Raw genomic sequence first — 16436 nt, forward strand, 5'->3', positions numbered from 1 at the left:
CTGCAAAACCCTCTGTGGGCTGTGTTGGGTTGCGTCTGTAAGGAAGAGTGGCAGTTGGGTCTCCCTCATTTATGCGAACTCTTAGTGCTACTTTCCCAAATTCCCAATTACCACTATTCTAATTCTAAAGCTGGTTTTACTTTTCTATTATTGTATATCACATTTGCTTTTGTTTTTTCAATAATCGAGAAAGAGGAGCAATTATCAAAAAAGTTTACGATTTAGCAGTTTGTTGTCCGGCGTTTTTATCATTTTAACTGGTTTATATCATATTTAGAATCTGCTTTAGGGCCCCTTTGGAATGAATGAATTCTTTAAAAAAAGTTGGAATTCATTTATAATTCCAATTTTTTATGTTTGAAATGAATGAATGGACAAACACAATTCTTGAAATTAAAATCAGGGAATTAATGTTAGTTATAATTTGTGGATTTATAAATCCAAGCAAAATAAATAGAATTTACAAATGAACAACACATGACAAAAAGAACAATTCTTTTTTGACAATAATACCCTCAACTTTTTAAAGGTTCTCTTTTCTTTTGACATTATTTGCTGTCACTTTCATTTCAATTTTTCTTCTCATTTTATTTCTTTCCATTTTTATTCAATTTTCCTTCTCATTTTATTTCTTTCCATTTTTATTCAATTTTCCTTCTCGTTTTATTCTTTTTTTAATTTTCTCTACTCCATATTACACAACCAATCATTATAATACATACTACAACAAATCTCAAACCAAAAAGTTTAGTTTTATCAATTTATCTTTATTTTTTTTAATTAACTATTTCAAAAAATTTATTAATATTTTTTCAGATTTTTATAATTAGTTAAATAAACTAGTGGAATTTTTTTTATTTTTTTCTTGTTATATATTATGTATTTGATTTTAATTATAATTGAATGGTTTAAATTTTTTATATTAGTTGTTATTTTGTTGCTTATGAATATATTCAATAATATGTATGTTAAATATGTTGATATAGCATATACTTATATTTTGGATTTGTAAAACTTGAAGAACAAGTTATGCATTTTGATCTTTGTTTAAAATAGTAGTTTATGCTTAACTTGGTGATTTATCTTGTTATATTTTGAATTTATAAAATTTATAAAAATCGATGCTTCGGAAATTTTTTGAAAAAAAAAACAGAAAATCTCTTCAGTTAAAGCGTGCCCACGGTAATTTCCAGAAATACTAATTTTGTGGTTTATGTTGCTATGTTTTAATTTTTTGAAATTTAAAAAATAAATTATATATTTTAATATAATTAGTTATTTTTAGCATATAATAAATTTTAATAGTATTTTAGTTAATTTTTAATGTTTAGTAAAATGGTTATAAGGTTAATTTAGGAATAGATTAAAAAGAATTGAATTCTAGAATTCATTCCAAACATAAATATGCAGAATTCATTTTAATTCTATATTTTTACAGTTTTTCATTCCAAACAGCGGAATTCATTTGCAAATGAATTCTTGTGGAATTCATTTATAAATGAGTTCCAGTGAGTAAAAAGAATTGTTCAAAAAGGGGCCTTAAGGGCCCCTTTGAAATAATTGAATTCTATAAAATTATGTATAATTAATTTACAATTCTAAATTTTTGTGTTTGGAATGAATGAATGGATTAATATAATTTTTGGAATTGAAATTCTAGAATTGTGTTTAGTTATAATTTGAGGAATTGCAAATCCAACTAAAATAGGTGGAATTTGCAAATGAATTTCAAAAATTTAAAAGAACAATTCTATTTGACTAAATTAAAGATATTTATTTTCTTTTTCTTTCACTTTTTACTTTTTTTTAAGGATATTTATTTTATTTTTTCTTCCTATGTTCTTCTTAATTTTCATCTCCATTTTTTATATATATTTTTAATTTTAATTTTTAAAAGTCATTATGAATTATTTTATATATTTTTAATCTATTTATTTAAATTTATGATTGTTTTTATCGGATTTGTGATTCGTGATGTTACTTTTGTTGTCGTCGTCTAGGGTTTATTGTTTTACATGAGTGATTAAACTTTTTTAATTATATTTTTAAGAAAAAAGAATGAAGGAGTGTCGTTTGTGATTTTAGAATATGTATGATTTTCAAAAATTGATGGTATTATGAAGTTGTTGTCTTTTTATTATATATTTGTATCTAATTTAGGATATAGTACAATAATGCGTATATGTTACATATGTTTTTTTATGAATTATATTAAACATGTTAAACTATGGATTAATATTATTTTTCTATATTTTTATACTATTATTTTATAATTAGTTGAATAAAGTAATAGGTAATTTTTTTAATTATGTTTTTATTATATATTTGTATCTAATTTAAATCATATATGTGTAATTTTTAACATGGCTTGAAATTTTGATACCAGTTGGTTATTATTAATATAAATAAAATTTAGTAGTATTAATTTACTTTTTTATATTTAATTTTGAATTTTTTTAAAAATAGTTACAGGGTCAATTTAGGAATAGAGTTAAAAAAAATTAAATTTTAGAATTCATTCTAAACTTAAATATGCAGAATTCATTTTAATTCTATAATTTACAGTTTTTCATTCCAAACAATGGAATTTATTTGCAAATGAATTCTAGTGGACTTTATTTATAAATGTATTACGGTAGATAAATAAAATTGTTTTAAAGGGGTCTAACTATTAATTTTTTTTAAATCAAATTATTTGTTTATTATGAAATATTTATACCATCACATTTTCTTACACATTGTTTTGCTATTTATTATGAACTGACACGTTGATTCTTTTGGGTCAATTGTTTAGATCATAGGCAATAGCTTTAGTTTCCAGTAAATTATCTACATTTATAGCCACTGACCCAAAATATTAAAATAAATAACAGATGACCAAAAAACAAAATATAATAAAGTACTAGTAAAAATGTAAATAGAGACAATCGATAAATGACGGTTCGAATGCAGATACTCATTTACTAGTTTCCAGTTTTTCAAGACTTGACCATGATTTATGGACTTCCGGTTTTATTCGAAATCGACGGTTCGCTATATTAAAAGATTTAGAATCGTGGATCTCAAGACGTATATGAGTTGGTAAGACGCTTTCTTGACTTAAGTGAGGTTGCGAGTTTGAACCATACTCATATATGCAGTCGTTTAAAATTTAGAGTCAGAATATATTTCCCGAATGATTTAAAAATGCGTCTCATAATTGAAACTCGTTCAGAAAAATTTATGAACCATATAAAAAGAAAACAATTTTAGAATCGTGGGCTGCAACTGCCTTTCTTGAAAAAAAGAAGAAGAAAAGGATGTTACAAAAAATGTAATATTTATCGCCCCTGATTTATTACACACTGCTTCCTTTCTTATTTATATACTTTTTTTTTTATCTTTTTATAATTTTAAAACTCATATTCAATTTCTCTCAATTCATATTGTAAACACGAAAAACGAATAACAAAAATTTCAAATAAAAATATCGAAATTTAACCGAAAAAGAGATAAAACGCCCGATAAATATTTTTCGAAATTTTTCATGAAAATGTTCCCGGGTTGAATAAAGCAATTGGCCCACCATCTAGAGGGACGTCTTGTGCAAACGTCCTGCCATATGGTGGGACGCAAAATGCGGATGTCCTACCATATGGTGGGACGCAATCCGATGACGTTTCCAAGAAAAAAATTCGAAAAAAATTATATCAAATTTTTGTCCAAAATCTCAGTATTTGTTTTTCGAGGACTTGAAATTGTAATCGGCCATTACAATTTTTGGATTATAATTAGGTTGAGAGGAAAAAAATTATTATATTTTGGTTAAAAGGCAAGAAGATAATTTAGAGCGGCGATATGTAGTAAATAGAGTGGTATATACACTACTAGAAATTATTTCGTCGCTAATGCCCTATAATCCGTCGAAAAACACGAAGTCTGTCGCAATATAATTGGTCGCGCACAATGTTTGCGACGCTTCTTCATTTCCGCGGCCAATTTAGCAATGAAATTTCTGTTGCCAAATGTTTTAAATCCGTCGTAGAAAGTCAACCATTGAGACGAGAATGGAGACGGTATTTGCGATGGAATGGCACATTTAGCGACAGATTTATTCGTCGCCAGTTTTATTAATAGCGACAGATAATCCGTCGCTAAATGTGCCATTCTTGTCTCAGGTTAGGCACATTTAGCGACGAATAATCCGTCACTAATTAATAAATTTGGTGACAGATAGATCTGTCGCGAAATGTGCCATTTCGTCTTAGGGCAGACACTTTTAGCGACCGAAAATTCGTCATTAATGCAACAAAATTCCATCGCTATTTAACAGTTTTTTCGGCAGAATTTTGCCATTTTCTGCTATTTTTTGTTTTTTCCTGTCGTTTTAAACCTATTAAATACAATAATTAAAATTCATTTTCAAATCTCAATTAAATGAAACAGGACACTAAATATGTATATAAATAATCAAATCATACATCCAACGTCTAAAAAGAAAAAAAACAGAAAGTCATAAACTGTTCGTAAAAAAATTAACAGGACATTACAAAACTGTAACGCCGTCATCGTCTGGTGGGGTTGGGGGGAACTGTGGCCGATATTCCTAAATTAAGTATAGATTAGGAATACTTATGTTGCTATGCATGGAATGAAATGCCTCGCAGGTTTTGGAAAAAAAGAAGTACAATAATTAATTTAGGTAGACAACTATGTATACTATACTGAGTATATGATATATAGGAACTAACCTAAATCAGCCACAGGACAAATCCTAAAATAACTTTTATTCATGCAATTCTTCATTTATATCAGTTTGGTCCTACATAATTTTTGGATTGTCTCAAAGAAGTTTCTTGGAGTTTCACTTAAATTTTAAAACAACCTTAATAATAAGGGTTAATTGCAAATTAATACACGAACTTTACCCTAATTTGCAATTACAACACGAACTTCGAAACTTGGCAATTTAATACACCAACTTTCATTTTTTTGGCAAATTAGTACACCGACCAATCATACAACAACACGTGGCTGTATATGACAATGTCCACGTTAGTGTTTTTCCAGTTCGGTGTATCAATTCGCCAAAAAATAAAAATCGGTGTACCAATTTGCCAAGTTTTAAAGTTCGTGTTGTAATTGCAAATTGGGGTAAAGTTTGTGTATTAATTTGCAATTAACCCTAATAATAATATACCAACAAATATTATGTCAGTATCAGACATTTTATTCATCATCTCAAAATGCAATAAAAACTAAATAAATTTTAATTTTTTTTCTTCAAAAGTGAAGTAGATCAAAACAATGTCTGTTGGAACAAAGGGTTAACGCGCTCACTAACCTTGTCATACGGGGTGATCTAATCCATTTTATACTTTTTTAAGCAACTAACCCCAAAACTCTTTATTTTTGGGTGAAATAACCCCATAATTTATATTTTTATTTTAAAAAAATAGATTTAAAATTATTATATCACAACAATTAGGGAAATATCTAATTACGTTTTTACATCCCTCATCTCCGATTTGTATTTTACGCGTTTTAAAAATACAATTATGGGGTTATTTGATCCAAAAATGAAGAGTCATGGGGTTAGTTGCTAAAAAAAGTGTAAATTGGGTTAGATGACCCCGTGTGACAAGTTTAGGGGGCGCGTTGACCCTTTGTTCGTTGAATTTGTAAACTGAAACTTTATTGATGAAAAAACCGATTACAAAGGTAGGAGATGTAGCTCCTATTTATAGAGAATGGCTTACAAGTAACTGCTATTATGTTACAAACTAATTTACTAAAAATTGTATAAAAAAAACTTAAAACATGTTTTTATGGACGAGTCGATTGAATCACCGGTTCAATTCAGTCAACCACGGTTCAATCCGAGTTAATTGGTTTGATTCTGTCCAATCAATTGGACTAAATTTTTATTTTTAGGTTAAGTTGGTCCATATAGCTGGCCAATTTTTGGTTCAACCGGCCGATCCATTTCGATTTTTTAATCACTGATTTATACTGACTCCAAATTGTGACATTTTTTGGGTGCAGAAAGGGAAAGGATGGTTAATGCAACTATTAGCAGTTCAACCAATTTTAATAGCTGCAAAATTGGAGGAAACATATGTTCCACTTCTCTTAGACTTGCAAATTTTACAACGAAAACTTTTATTCAAATTAAATGGCGATTACAAATCATAAACCATTCTATTTTCTAGACCATTCCATTGCAAAACTTTCTTGTAAAAATGTCAGCTCTGTTTTTTCGTCTTCTTCTGAGCTTATCTTCAACATTTGCAGAGGTAATTTTATTCAACATTTGCAGAAGATTTACGGCTTTTCATTTAGGTGGCATTCAAACTTCTCGACTTCTATATAATTTGTCGAGTTCTATATTTTGATGTTTTGCTTTCGTTTCTAAAAATGATATGGAAACTCGACTCTATGATTCTACTTTATATTCTATTTCTATATAAAAATAGACAATATAATTTGAACAAAATTTTCCTGCTGCCCAAGTGCATGTGGCATTTTCTAAGGCTGCCACCACATAACTTTTTTTATTTATTGTGAATAGACAAATTAACCATTTTAATCCTTGGTTAATTAATCATTTCAATTCCTTCATGCAATCATAAAAAACTTATAGCCATAATTATTTCCCACCCTTAAGGCATAATTATGATACAACGAAACATCCATAAAATCATTTCTTAATTTCTCCCAAAACATACAAAAAGAGATTAGAACTTGAGAGGAAAATTAATTCAACAAATCTTATCATTATCAAACTCAAAGAAAATTAAAGAACCAATTGAAGGGCTGCTGAATTAAGAGAAAGATAATTGTCTGTCAAAACTTATGTTCTAGATGACCAAACAGCTCATCTGACGAGTTAAAGTCTGGTTAGACAATAATTATTACCCTCAATACAATTGATAAGATAATCACGCGAAAGAAAATTCTATTTAACATAATATATAACCCTTGCAAATTAAGGTTATTAGACTTTTATTTTTTGCCAGAAGGTTATTGCATTGCAATTTAATTGCAGAATAATACCTGTAAAGAACCCCAATACACTAACAATGATCACTAAAAACCTAATACAAAAAAGTAAAATTAAATTACTCATAAATCCAACCAGAAAAAAAACAAAACAAAACAAAAAAAATGAGATCAAATTAGAAAAGGAGTAACAATTAAAAATGAGAAAGATTACATTAATTAAAAAAAGAAGGATAGAAGAAAAGAAAGAAAAAAAAACAACATTTCTAGAACTCTTTTATTTGAAATATAATTGAGCAATTCTGATATAAGTATTTGTTTAAGGTGTATCAGTTGTGGTTTTAATTTTGTTGAAAGCTTCTGTTTTGTTTCAAAATTTTGGTCGACTAATCTGTTGAGCTTGAATTGAAGGGACTGAAATGTTTAATTATCTAGAACTAAATAGGTCAATTGACCAAGGATTAAAGTGGTTAATTTATCTATTCACAATAAATAAAAAATTATGTGGTGGCAGCCTTAAAAAATGCCACATGCACAATTGCAGGAGTTCCTGCTGCCTAAGGCAGCAGGAAAATTTTGTTCATATAATTTTATATATTCATATTTTTAGCCAAAATGACAAATATACTCTTAAAAAAAATTATGACAACATATTCCGCCCATTTTATAATTTGTAACAAATATAACCATTAAACTGGAATAAAAAATTAATTGTATAAAATAATTATTTATAAAATCAAATTATTAACTATAAAAATAAATCTTAGATATAAGATCAAATTGAGGGGTGGATATAATTGTCACTAGTCGTAAAATTAACGGTTCAAATTGTCGTGAATTTGTTTTAAAGATATTATATATATATTGTTTCACAGTTTTCTATTTCGGGGTTTCTATATTTTTCCAAGATTTCTAATGGTTTGTTCAAGAGTGGTTACTTCTTGGATTACACTCCACCAGCGATAGCTGCAGCTACAGTGCTTTGGATGACTAATTAAACAATTAATGATCTCAAATTGGAGTTTCTTCACAAGAGATTAGACAAAGTAAGTCTTTAATTACTTATTAGAAAATCGTAATCAATCCCAAAAAGATCACATAAATAGAGAATCATAAGAATTAGCTGTGATTTTTTTTTTACTCGTAAAGAAAACTTGGGTGCAGGATATGGTGAAAAGATGCTATAATCTTATCAAAAAGACGAAAATGACTAAATTGTCACATAAATTGGTTAAAAGAACCATTTCTGCAATATGCCATGCAAAGAAGTTTTGTAGAGAGGATTTACGCTCAAGACATAGCCACTCTGAGAACAAATGCTGAAAATTTGTAAATAGAAGCAATAGAGATGGCATTAAAATCAAAGGTCCCGAAATAAAATATCATCAGTTTCATCCTAATCTTACTCATAAACTGAAAGTTCCAATTACTTAAACATCAAATAGATTTTGGACATAGACATTCAAACTCATTTTAAATCTCTTTTCTATAGGGATATTTTTAAAATTTAAAACGGGAGATTGTTGGTGTTGCGTTGAATATTCAAAGACTTAAATGCCTTGTAATGTTTTTGAGGAATTTCCACATTATTTCGAAGTATGACAATATTTGAATTTATTAGGATAGACTCTTCCACAAGAGTTTGGGTGCTAATGGATATCCAGTTTTGTGAGTGGGAGGAGATATAAATCCTTTCCGCGATACCACGACGCGTGCAGTGTCCGGGCAGTTAGTTAGTTGGTTGATTGACTGGTTTGGTTTGGGTTGGATGGATGGTTTGATTCAGGCACTTAATATTATTTTTTATTTTTGAATGTTATATGTATATGTAAGTTTTTATCAACCAAAGTGCCTTGATTTACTCAAGTGTTTTCTATATGAAAAAAAGCGTCATGTTGATTTATTTGATTACATTTTTAATTTGGCAATGTTCGTTTTCATTATTATATTATTGTTGCTTTTTACTTTTTTTTTATATATACATTTTTTTTCTTCATTCGACAAATATATTTTCATACAAACCCTAGAGTTTGCAGCTGTTACTCTTATTTTCTAAAAACACTTCGCTTCGGTTTCTTGAGCAGTACTATGAGGGTGATATAGAGCTACTATACTTAGTGCAGTGATAGTAGTAATACAACTGTTTTATTTTAGGGAGCCGTGGTTGTTAACTTGTCTTGCAGGCAGAGCCGCGAAACGTTTAAAAAAAATGTTTTAGTGTGCGACTCAACTATTTAGTATTTTCATTTTTTTATTGTGATTGTCCCAACATCATAAGTTGTGCATATATATTTTCATATTTTATCTATAATGGAATGATTGATATTTATTCTATTTTACTATAAAATGCATTATTTATTCTGGAAAAATGAATAATTTTTTGTTAAAATCTCCATCGCACATGGCTATTTATGATGAAAATCATTTTACATGATGATTTGAACCACAAAATAGTTATTATTAATGAAAATACTTATTATTAACATTAATCTAATTTAAACAAGAACAGTTAATTATAAAATAATCAACAAGAAGTTACACTCTTTCATTCTCATTTAATAATTTTTTTATAATATCTCATTTTAAGAGTTTATTTAATATACTTTATATTTTAAGTTTAATCCCTTTTTTTATGTTTATGTTTAGACACACTTTCTAAATAATTAATTATTATAGAAAACTCAAAAATTATAATTAATAAAGATAAATAATTTTTTTTGTTAGAGTGTAGGTAAAATACTTTAAAATAAATGGAATAATATAATTTATAATGTATTTATGCTTGTGTTATTTTTAGATTGATATATATATATATATATATATATATATATATATATATATATATATATATATATATATATATATATAGGGTGTTTGTTTATGTTGGCTAATAATCACCCACGACCCCTTATTTTGAGGGGGCGATCACAAAACCTTGTTTAAAAAACGATCAGCAAACCTCCTGATATTTATGGCAGCGCTTGCTAAACTATCTGAAAACAAAAATATCACTGATGACGTTTTTTTTAGTCAACTAACATTCTAAAAAAAAATTGGCTGCGTCACGTTAGTTGTCATGTCATCAAAGTACTCTAAAAAACTAAAACACCCAAAATATTCCCAAAACATTCACCCAACCTAACTCAATCTAAAACAACCCAACCAAATCTAATCCAGTGAAATCCAACAAAACCTCTTCACCCTAACCGCAACCCACCACCCGGCCACCACCACCTGCCATTGCCAAGGTCTGAATTTTTTTCCAGCCGTCTTTTCTGATTTGTTATTCAACGAAGAACATATCTGAGTTATTCCTCGTTGAAGAACATATTTAGGCCGTGTTCTCCAATGAAGAACAGCCCTGGACTTGTTCTTCAACGAAGAACAAATCTAAAAGACGGCTGGAAACAATTCCAGCCGTGGCGGCGAGTGATGGTGGCCAGGTTTGGTTTAGGGGTATTTGGTTTGGGTTAGATTGGGTTGGGTGATTTTTTTTAATTAAAATTATGGGTAATTTGAGTGTTTTAATTTTTTAGGGTATTTTGGTGACGTGGCGCCGTAGTTGACTAAAAAAACGGCGACAAAGATATTTTTGTCCTTGAGGGATTTAACGAGCGCTGCCACACAAATTAGAGGGTTCACTGATTGTTTTTGAATATCAGGGGTTTTATGATCAGATCTCTAAAAGCCAGGGGCCATGGGTGATTATTAGCCCTTTTTCGTTGAAATCGATTTTGCTTTTCAAAAAGCTCCTTTTAAGTGTTTAATTTAAAAATTTAAAAAGTTGTTGGTGCTTCTTGGCTTCCAATAGCCGCTGTTGTTTATAAACTCTAATTTCAATTTTTTTGTTATGAGTTGATAATTGTTTCAATATTATTAATTATTTAAATAAAATGACTCCTACTAAAATATATTAGTTTATGATATGTAAAATTATTTTAATTATTTTTAAATAATTTAATAATTTTTAAATTATATAAAATTAGCTTATTTATATCATAGCAGTTTTAATTAATTAATTTTTTAAATTGATTATAATTTTTTAAATTATTTATATAATTTTTTTTATATAAAATAATTTAAATTAAATATTATTTTTTATTAAAAATAAATTTAATAATTTTTATTACTTATACAAAAATTTATTTATAATATAAAAAGTTTAAAAAATTACTATTACTCTTTATATTACTCCCTCCGTCTCACTTTGCAAGCCTCATTTGATTTTACACACAGATTAAAAAAATATTAATTATTTTTATTTTTTATATTTTGCCCCTATTAAAAAAATATTAATTATCTTTATTCAAAAGAGTTTACAAATTAGAACAACTATAAAAGAGTTTTTTCATGTTTTGCCCCTATTAAATCAAACGGGACCATAGTATTCTTTCCAATTAAATTTCACTTTCAATTTACAAATGTTAAAATATTGATCACAAATGGCATTCATGCAAAAGAAAAAACAATTCTAAAAACAAAACACAAGAATAGATCTTGACAATACAACCAAAATTATCTGACATAAACTCTTTTATAGTCGTTCTAATTTGTAACAAACCTCAACAAATCCGCAACTATTCCCATTTGATTTGACAATTTTACACTAATAATTCTTCAAATATACGAAAAAATCTTCGGCATCTCCGCATCTCCTCAATAGCATCTCCCCTTCTCTCTCTATAATTGATCCCATCTCTCTCTCTCGCTCCTCCTTTATTTCTTCAAATCAAATCAAACAAACTCCATTGTTGAGCTCTAAGTTTCTTGCAATTCGCAATTTTAATTTCCAACATTGAATTTTGATACCCTTTAGCTAGCTGGGTTCTTCAAAGATTGAATCTTTTATCTCGTTTGATACTGAATTTTGTAAAAATATCATTCTATTTCAAGAATCCCCCATCTGGGTTTTCTTTTTAATCGCTTGTTCTTCAATTTCAGGTATTTTATTCACATTATTTGCCTTTTTCATTAAATATATTGTTGTAACTAGGTAGCACGGATACGGACACCGCGAAACGGTGTTATTTTAAGGTTTTCTAAGTAAAAAAATGAATGTCCGGAACGTCAAGTCAAGTGTCTGAAACTTTTTCGAAATGGGACACGTTGATTGATTGAAGTGTCGGTGTTGCTTAGGTTGCAAATCATGAAATGTGTATAAATCTTTGGCTGTTAATATTTGTTAAATTCTGTTGGTTCTTTAAAATTATAAAAAAATTGAAATTGAGATGTGAATTTGCACTGTTTAATTGTCAGAATTCTCTAATTTTGCTCACAGATGATGGATCGCGGGAAGAAAATCGACGAGAAGACGAATTTAGTAACGGAAACATTGGAAACGAGTGCTTCAAAGGAAGGTAAAGGGAAGAGGTTATGGAAAAAGGTGAAATATCAGCTAGTAGAATATCATGCTCTGCCTGGTTATTTGAGGGATAATGAATACATTGTGGGCCATTATAGAGCTGACTGGCCATTGAAGCAGACTTTGTTAAGCATTTTCAGTATTCACAATGAGACATTAAATGTTTGGACGTAAGTTCTCTCTCTATCCTTTATGTTTGTACAAGTTATGTTGTTTTCAATGAATTTATTGATTCCTATTTTTTATTAGGAAATTGGTCACATTTAGGATATTTTTATGTTTGTTTGGTGGTTTTGACTTGAGCATAGATTTAGGATTGTTACTTATCATATATTATAGGAATAGGAATAAAAAGAAATATTTAAAAATTCATTTGGAAGGTTTAATTTTTTCATGTAGCTGTTTTGGTTGAGTTAAAAAAAAGGTCAAACATAATCTACATATAAGCATTAAGAAATATTTGATGGTTTTATGATCTGAGATAAAAATTGAGATTGTTGATAGATAATTTGGCAAAGCATTATTTATGTTACTTATTATTGCACGGGAACTTCTCGAGTATCGTTTTCGTTTCCGAAATGCTTCTGAAACTCCGAAACTCTGCATTTATAACCTTCTTTTTTGTAAAAAATGTTATTTGACTTTTATGTTTTTCGTCGATCCCCAAGCTTGTGGTCCTCCTTTGAGAGTGGGTTCAATTGGTAGAATCCGTCAAGTCAAGGTCAACGTACGTAGCAGCAAGGATGGTGCATTGCCTATTTCTCGTTCTCGCTTTTCTGTTTCGGCATTTTCATTTGCCATAACATATTGATGTTAGGCTAAATTAACTGCCTACCTTTTATTTTAAATATTGCTAAAAAACACCAAGTCAACTAATATGCTGTACAGAACCCTGTTATACAACTTAATATAATATGCAGAATTCGAGAGTGGGATATGGCTACACTTGTAAGTTTTATGATATAATTTAAAAAAACCTTACAAAGTGCTATTTTCGTTTTAAATTATGTGTTAATGGCTATGACTCTATGAGTTTTGTGTATTTGTATGCACATTGACAATTAGTAATATTGGTTTTCAAATTGTTATATGGTGCAGGCATTTGATTGGGTTCTTCCTTTTCCTTTCTCTGACCATATACACGGCCATGAAAGTTCCAGAGGTTGTTGATCTCCACTCGATTCATCTTCCAGAAGTTTTGAAAGCTGATTTGCACAAATTGCATAAATGCCTCCCTTCTTTACCCACCATGCCTGATATGCATAGACTTAGGCAAGAATTAAAGACAACATTGCCTTCAATGGATATGCTTCCATCACCCTCACGATGGCATATCATGGAACTTTTATATAATTGTTTGCCAGAGCGATTTTCTAGCGGCAACCATTCAGATGTCTGTGTTCTGGTATGTTCTTTTTCTCTATTACCGTTGAAATTTTAGTAATTATATGATCTTAATGACAGCCGTATTCATTTAATATTTTTATTTCTAGTTTTTCCTTTATCTATTATTTTAACAGCTTAAAGTTGTTGGCTTTCTATCATGTGGACAATGTTTTGCTCGATTTTTGCAAAATGTGTTTTTTCTGTTGCTTCTCTGTATTTTTATCTTCTTGTTTTGTCTCTGCTTACCTTTAACCAATTTAGAATTGATATACCATGTTAAAAAAAAATTGATAGCCCTGATCTTGAATCTGTTACATTGGAAATGCCAATTGTTTGAAGTTGCATTATTTTGCTTTAAACTCTTCAGGTTCTTGGTTAAGATGAATTATTTTTCAAGGTGAACTTCCAGATATAATGTATTGAGATTCAAGAGTCTTATATCTGCATGATAGGAGTTTTACGGGAATAAATAACTCGAAAAACGGACATGTCTGAAATTTGTGTAACTGAAGTCCGATTTACATTTTAAAGGCATAATGGTTGTAATTCAAGTCAGATGCACCTAAATTAATAAGATTGCAGATATTATGGAGATGCTAACTGCTAAGATGCACGACTTAATTAGTGATTAGAATAGAGAGGGTTGTTTAGTCATGAATGTTAATCAACTCTGTGCTGGTTAATGTAGACGCTATTTGAATGTTAAGAAAGCAGTGAAACTATATTGCTTAACAAGGTAAATAAAATTCTTTAACCTTGGCAATGTGGTTGTGATGCCTCGATACACAAGTTTTTACTTTTGCTTCTTACATGAGAACCGCATATCTCTATCCTGCTAAGTGGGGTGCTTTAAGGAGTTAATGACTCCACTTCATTGTGAAGAATGGTTCATTGGGGTGATAAAAGGCTACATTTTCTGATTTTTGTAGTTAATAAAGCGGTTTCCATGTTTCTTTCATCTTGAAGTTCTTGCTACTAAAATTCTGTTCTTGTATTACTTACAGCGAAGCATGAAGGATGACGTGGCGAATCTATTCGCTCCTCTGATGGTGAGGCCAATCACGCGATGGCCATTTTTTATTTTCATGGGTGGGGCCATGTTTTGCTTGCTAGCTAGCAGCACGTGCCACCTACTATCATGCCACTCGGAACGAATGTCATACATTATGCTTAGGCTCGACTACGCTGGTATCGCAGCCCTTATATCTACCTCATTTTACCCTCCTGTTTACTACTCGTTCATGTGCGATCCTTTCTTCTGCAAACTCTACTTGGGGTTCATAACCATAGTCGGGATTGCCACAGTTCTTGTTTCTCTCATGCCGATGTTTCAGACGCCTCAATTTCGTCCAATTCGAGCAGTTCTCTTCTCAAGCATGGGCATGTCAGGTATAGCACCAGTCTTGCACAAACTTATCGTGTTCAGGCATCAACCCGAGGCACTGCACACAACGGGATACGAAATTCTGATGGGTGTTTTATACGGCCTCGGAGCAGTGGTTTATGCTACGAGAATACCGGAACGATGGATGCCCGGAAAATTCGACCTTGCAGGGCATAGCCACCAGCTTTTCCACGTACTTGTCGTGGCAGGGGCCTACACTCATTATCGCGCGGGATTGATTTACCTCAAGTGGAGAGATCTGGAAGGATGCTAGAGAACGATTAATCTCGAAACGTCGATGAAGTATTATGTATTACTACATTATACTCCATTTTTTCTGTGTATAATTGAACAAATCTTGATGTCATGTATTATGAAGACATTATTGTTGTATTTGAAGGAGTATTTCAGGAATTAATGGAGCCTGTACCGACTAATGATGGAGAAGGGCTGAAAGGTAATTTGGCTGATCTGAATTAAGACATAAATGTCGGAAGATCACATGATGGTTGGTCCAGTTTTGTTTCTGATAAATCGTTATATGAACAGTTGGCTGCTTCTGATCTTCCCATCTTGTAATTAAATTGAGTCCTCACATGCTGTTGGGTTAGCTCCCTGCATATTGGATCCTATATTTAATTTGCCTATCCACTACGGACACACTCTTCCCAATCTCAATGGAAGATCGTATTCGATTTATAAGTTTAAAATTTGATTTAATTTCAACCGAGTTTTGTTTCAGGTTTCCGAGCTTGAGTTCAGTAGAATAATTGAGAATTGAATTCGAATTGAGCCAGTTGTGTTATCTGTATAAATATTTAAAATTTCAATATAGAAAATATTTTATATTTTTATAGATACTTATACTTATAAGAGAGGATAATGATTAGATTTGCAAGTTTGTTTCATGTTTTCCCTTGCACCGACCACGCCTTCCCGAATAGTCTTTCTCATAAGCTTTGATCGGCATTCATATTTCATTGCGAGAGAATATCTCCTCATATTTGAGCGACAAATAGGGATGTGCAATGATTTAGAAAACGATTAGGCTAAGTATAAATATTTTACAATACGAAGCGAACATGCCAATGCAATTTAATTTAATAATTGATTCGACTAGCTCAAATTTAAATTTGATTTAATTAACATCGTTTCAATTTGATTTTTCTTTTTCTTTTTGAGTATATTACCAGTTGAACTAAATCATTATACTTGATAGTTCAGCTATTATAAAAAAAATTGACAACTTGTTTTTGCTGCTGCTAAGTTAAAGCTACTGATATCATCTGATTGATGATTTTATCTTTATTTAAATGTAACTTG

General features: G+C 29.9%; 1 protein-coding gene across 1 annotated transcript; it reads left to right on the plus strand.

Moving 5' to 3' along the window:
- Positions 1 to 11451: 11451 nt before the first annotated feature.
- On the plus strand, positions 11452 to 15550 carry LOC126656178 (heptahelical transmembrane protein 4-like). Its single transcript, XM_050350683.2, has 4 exons — positions 11452 to 11922; positions 12260 to 12513; positions 13442 to 13748; positions 14734 to 15550. The coding sequence occupies exons 2-4, from the start codon at positions 12260 to 12262 to the stop codon at positions 15385 to 15387; spliced, it is 1215 nt and encodes a 404-aa protein (XP_050206640.1). The 5' UTR covers positions 11452 to 11922; the 3' UTR covers positions 15388 to 15550.
- Positions 15551 to 16436: the final 886 nt, after the last annotated feature.

This window comes from Mercurialis annua, linkage group LG7 (assembly GCF_937616625.2).
Source record: "Mercurialis annua linkage group LG7, ddMerAnnu1.2, whole genome shotgun sequence".
NCBI lineage: Eukaryota > Viridiplantae > Streptophyta > Magnoliopsida > Malpighiales > Euphorbiaceae > Mercurialis > Mercurialis annua.

Coding starts and splice junctions, on each gene's coding strand:
- LOC126656178 (XM_050350683.2), top strand. CDS start 12,260: ATGATGGATCGCGGGAAGAAAATCGACGAGAAGACGAATTTAGTAACG. Junction 12,514..13,441: donor GAGACATTAAATGTTTGGAC/GTAAGTTCTCTC, acceptor TATATGGTGCAG/GCATTTGATTGGGTTCTTCC. Junction 13,749..14,733: donor ATTCAGATGTCTGTGTTCTG/GTATGTTCTTTT, acceptor TATTACTTACAG/CGAAGCATGAAGGATGACGT.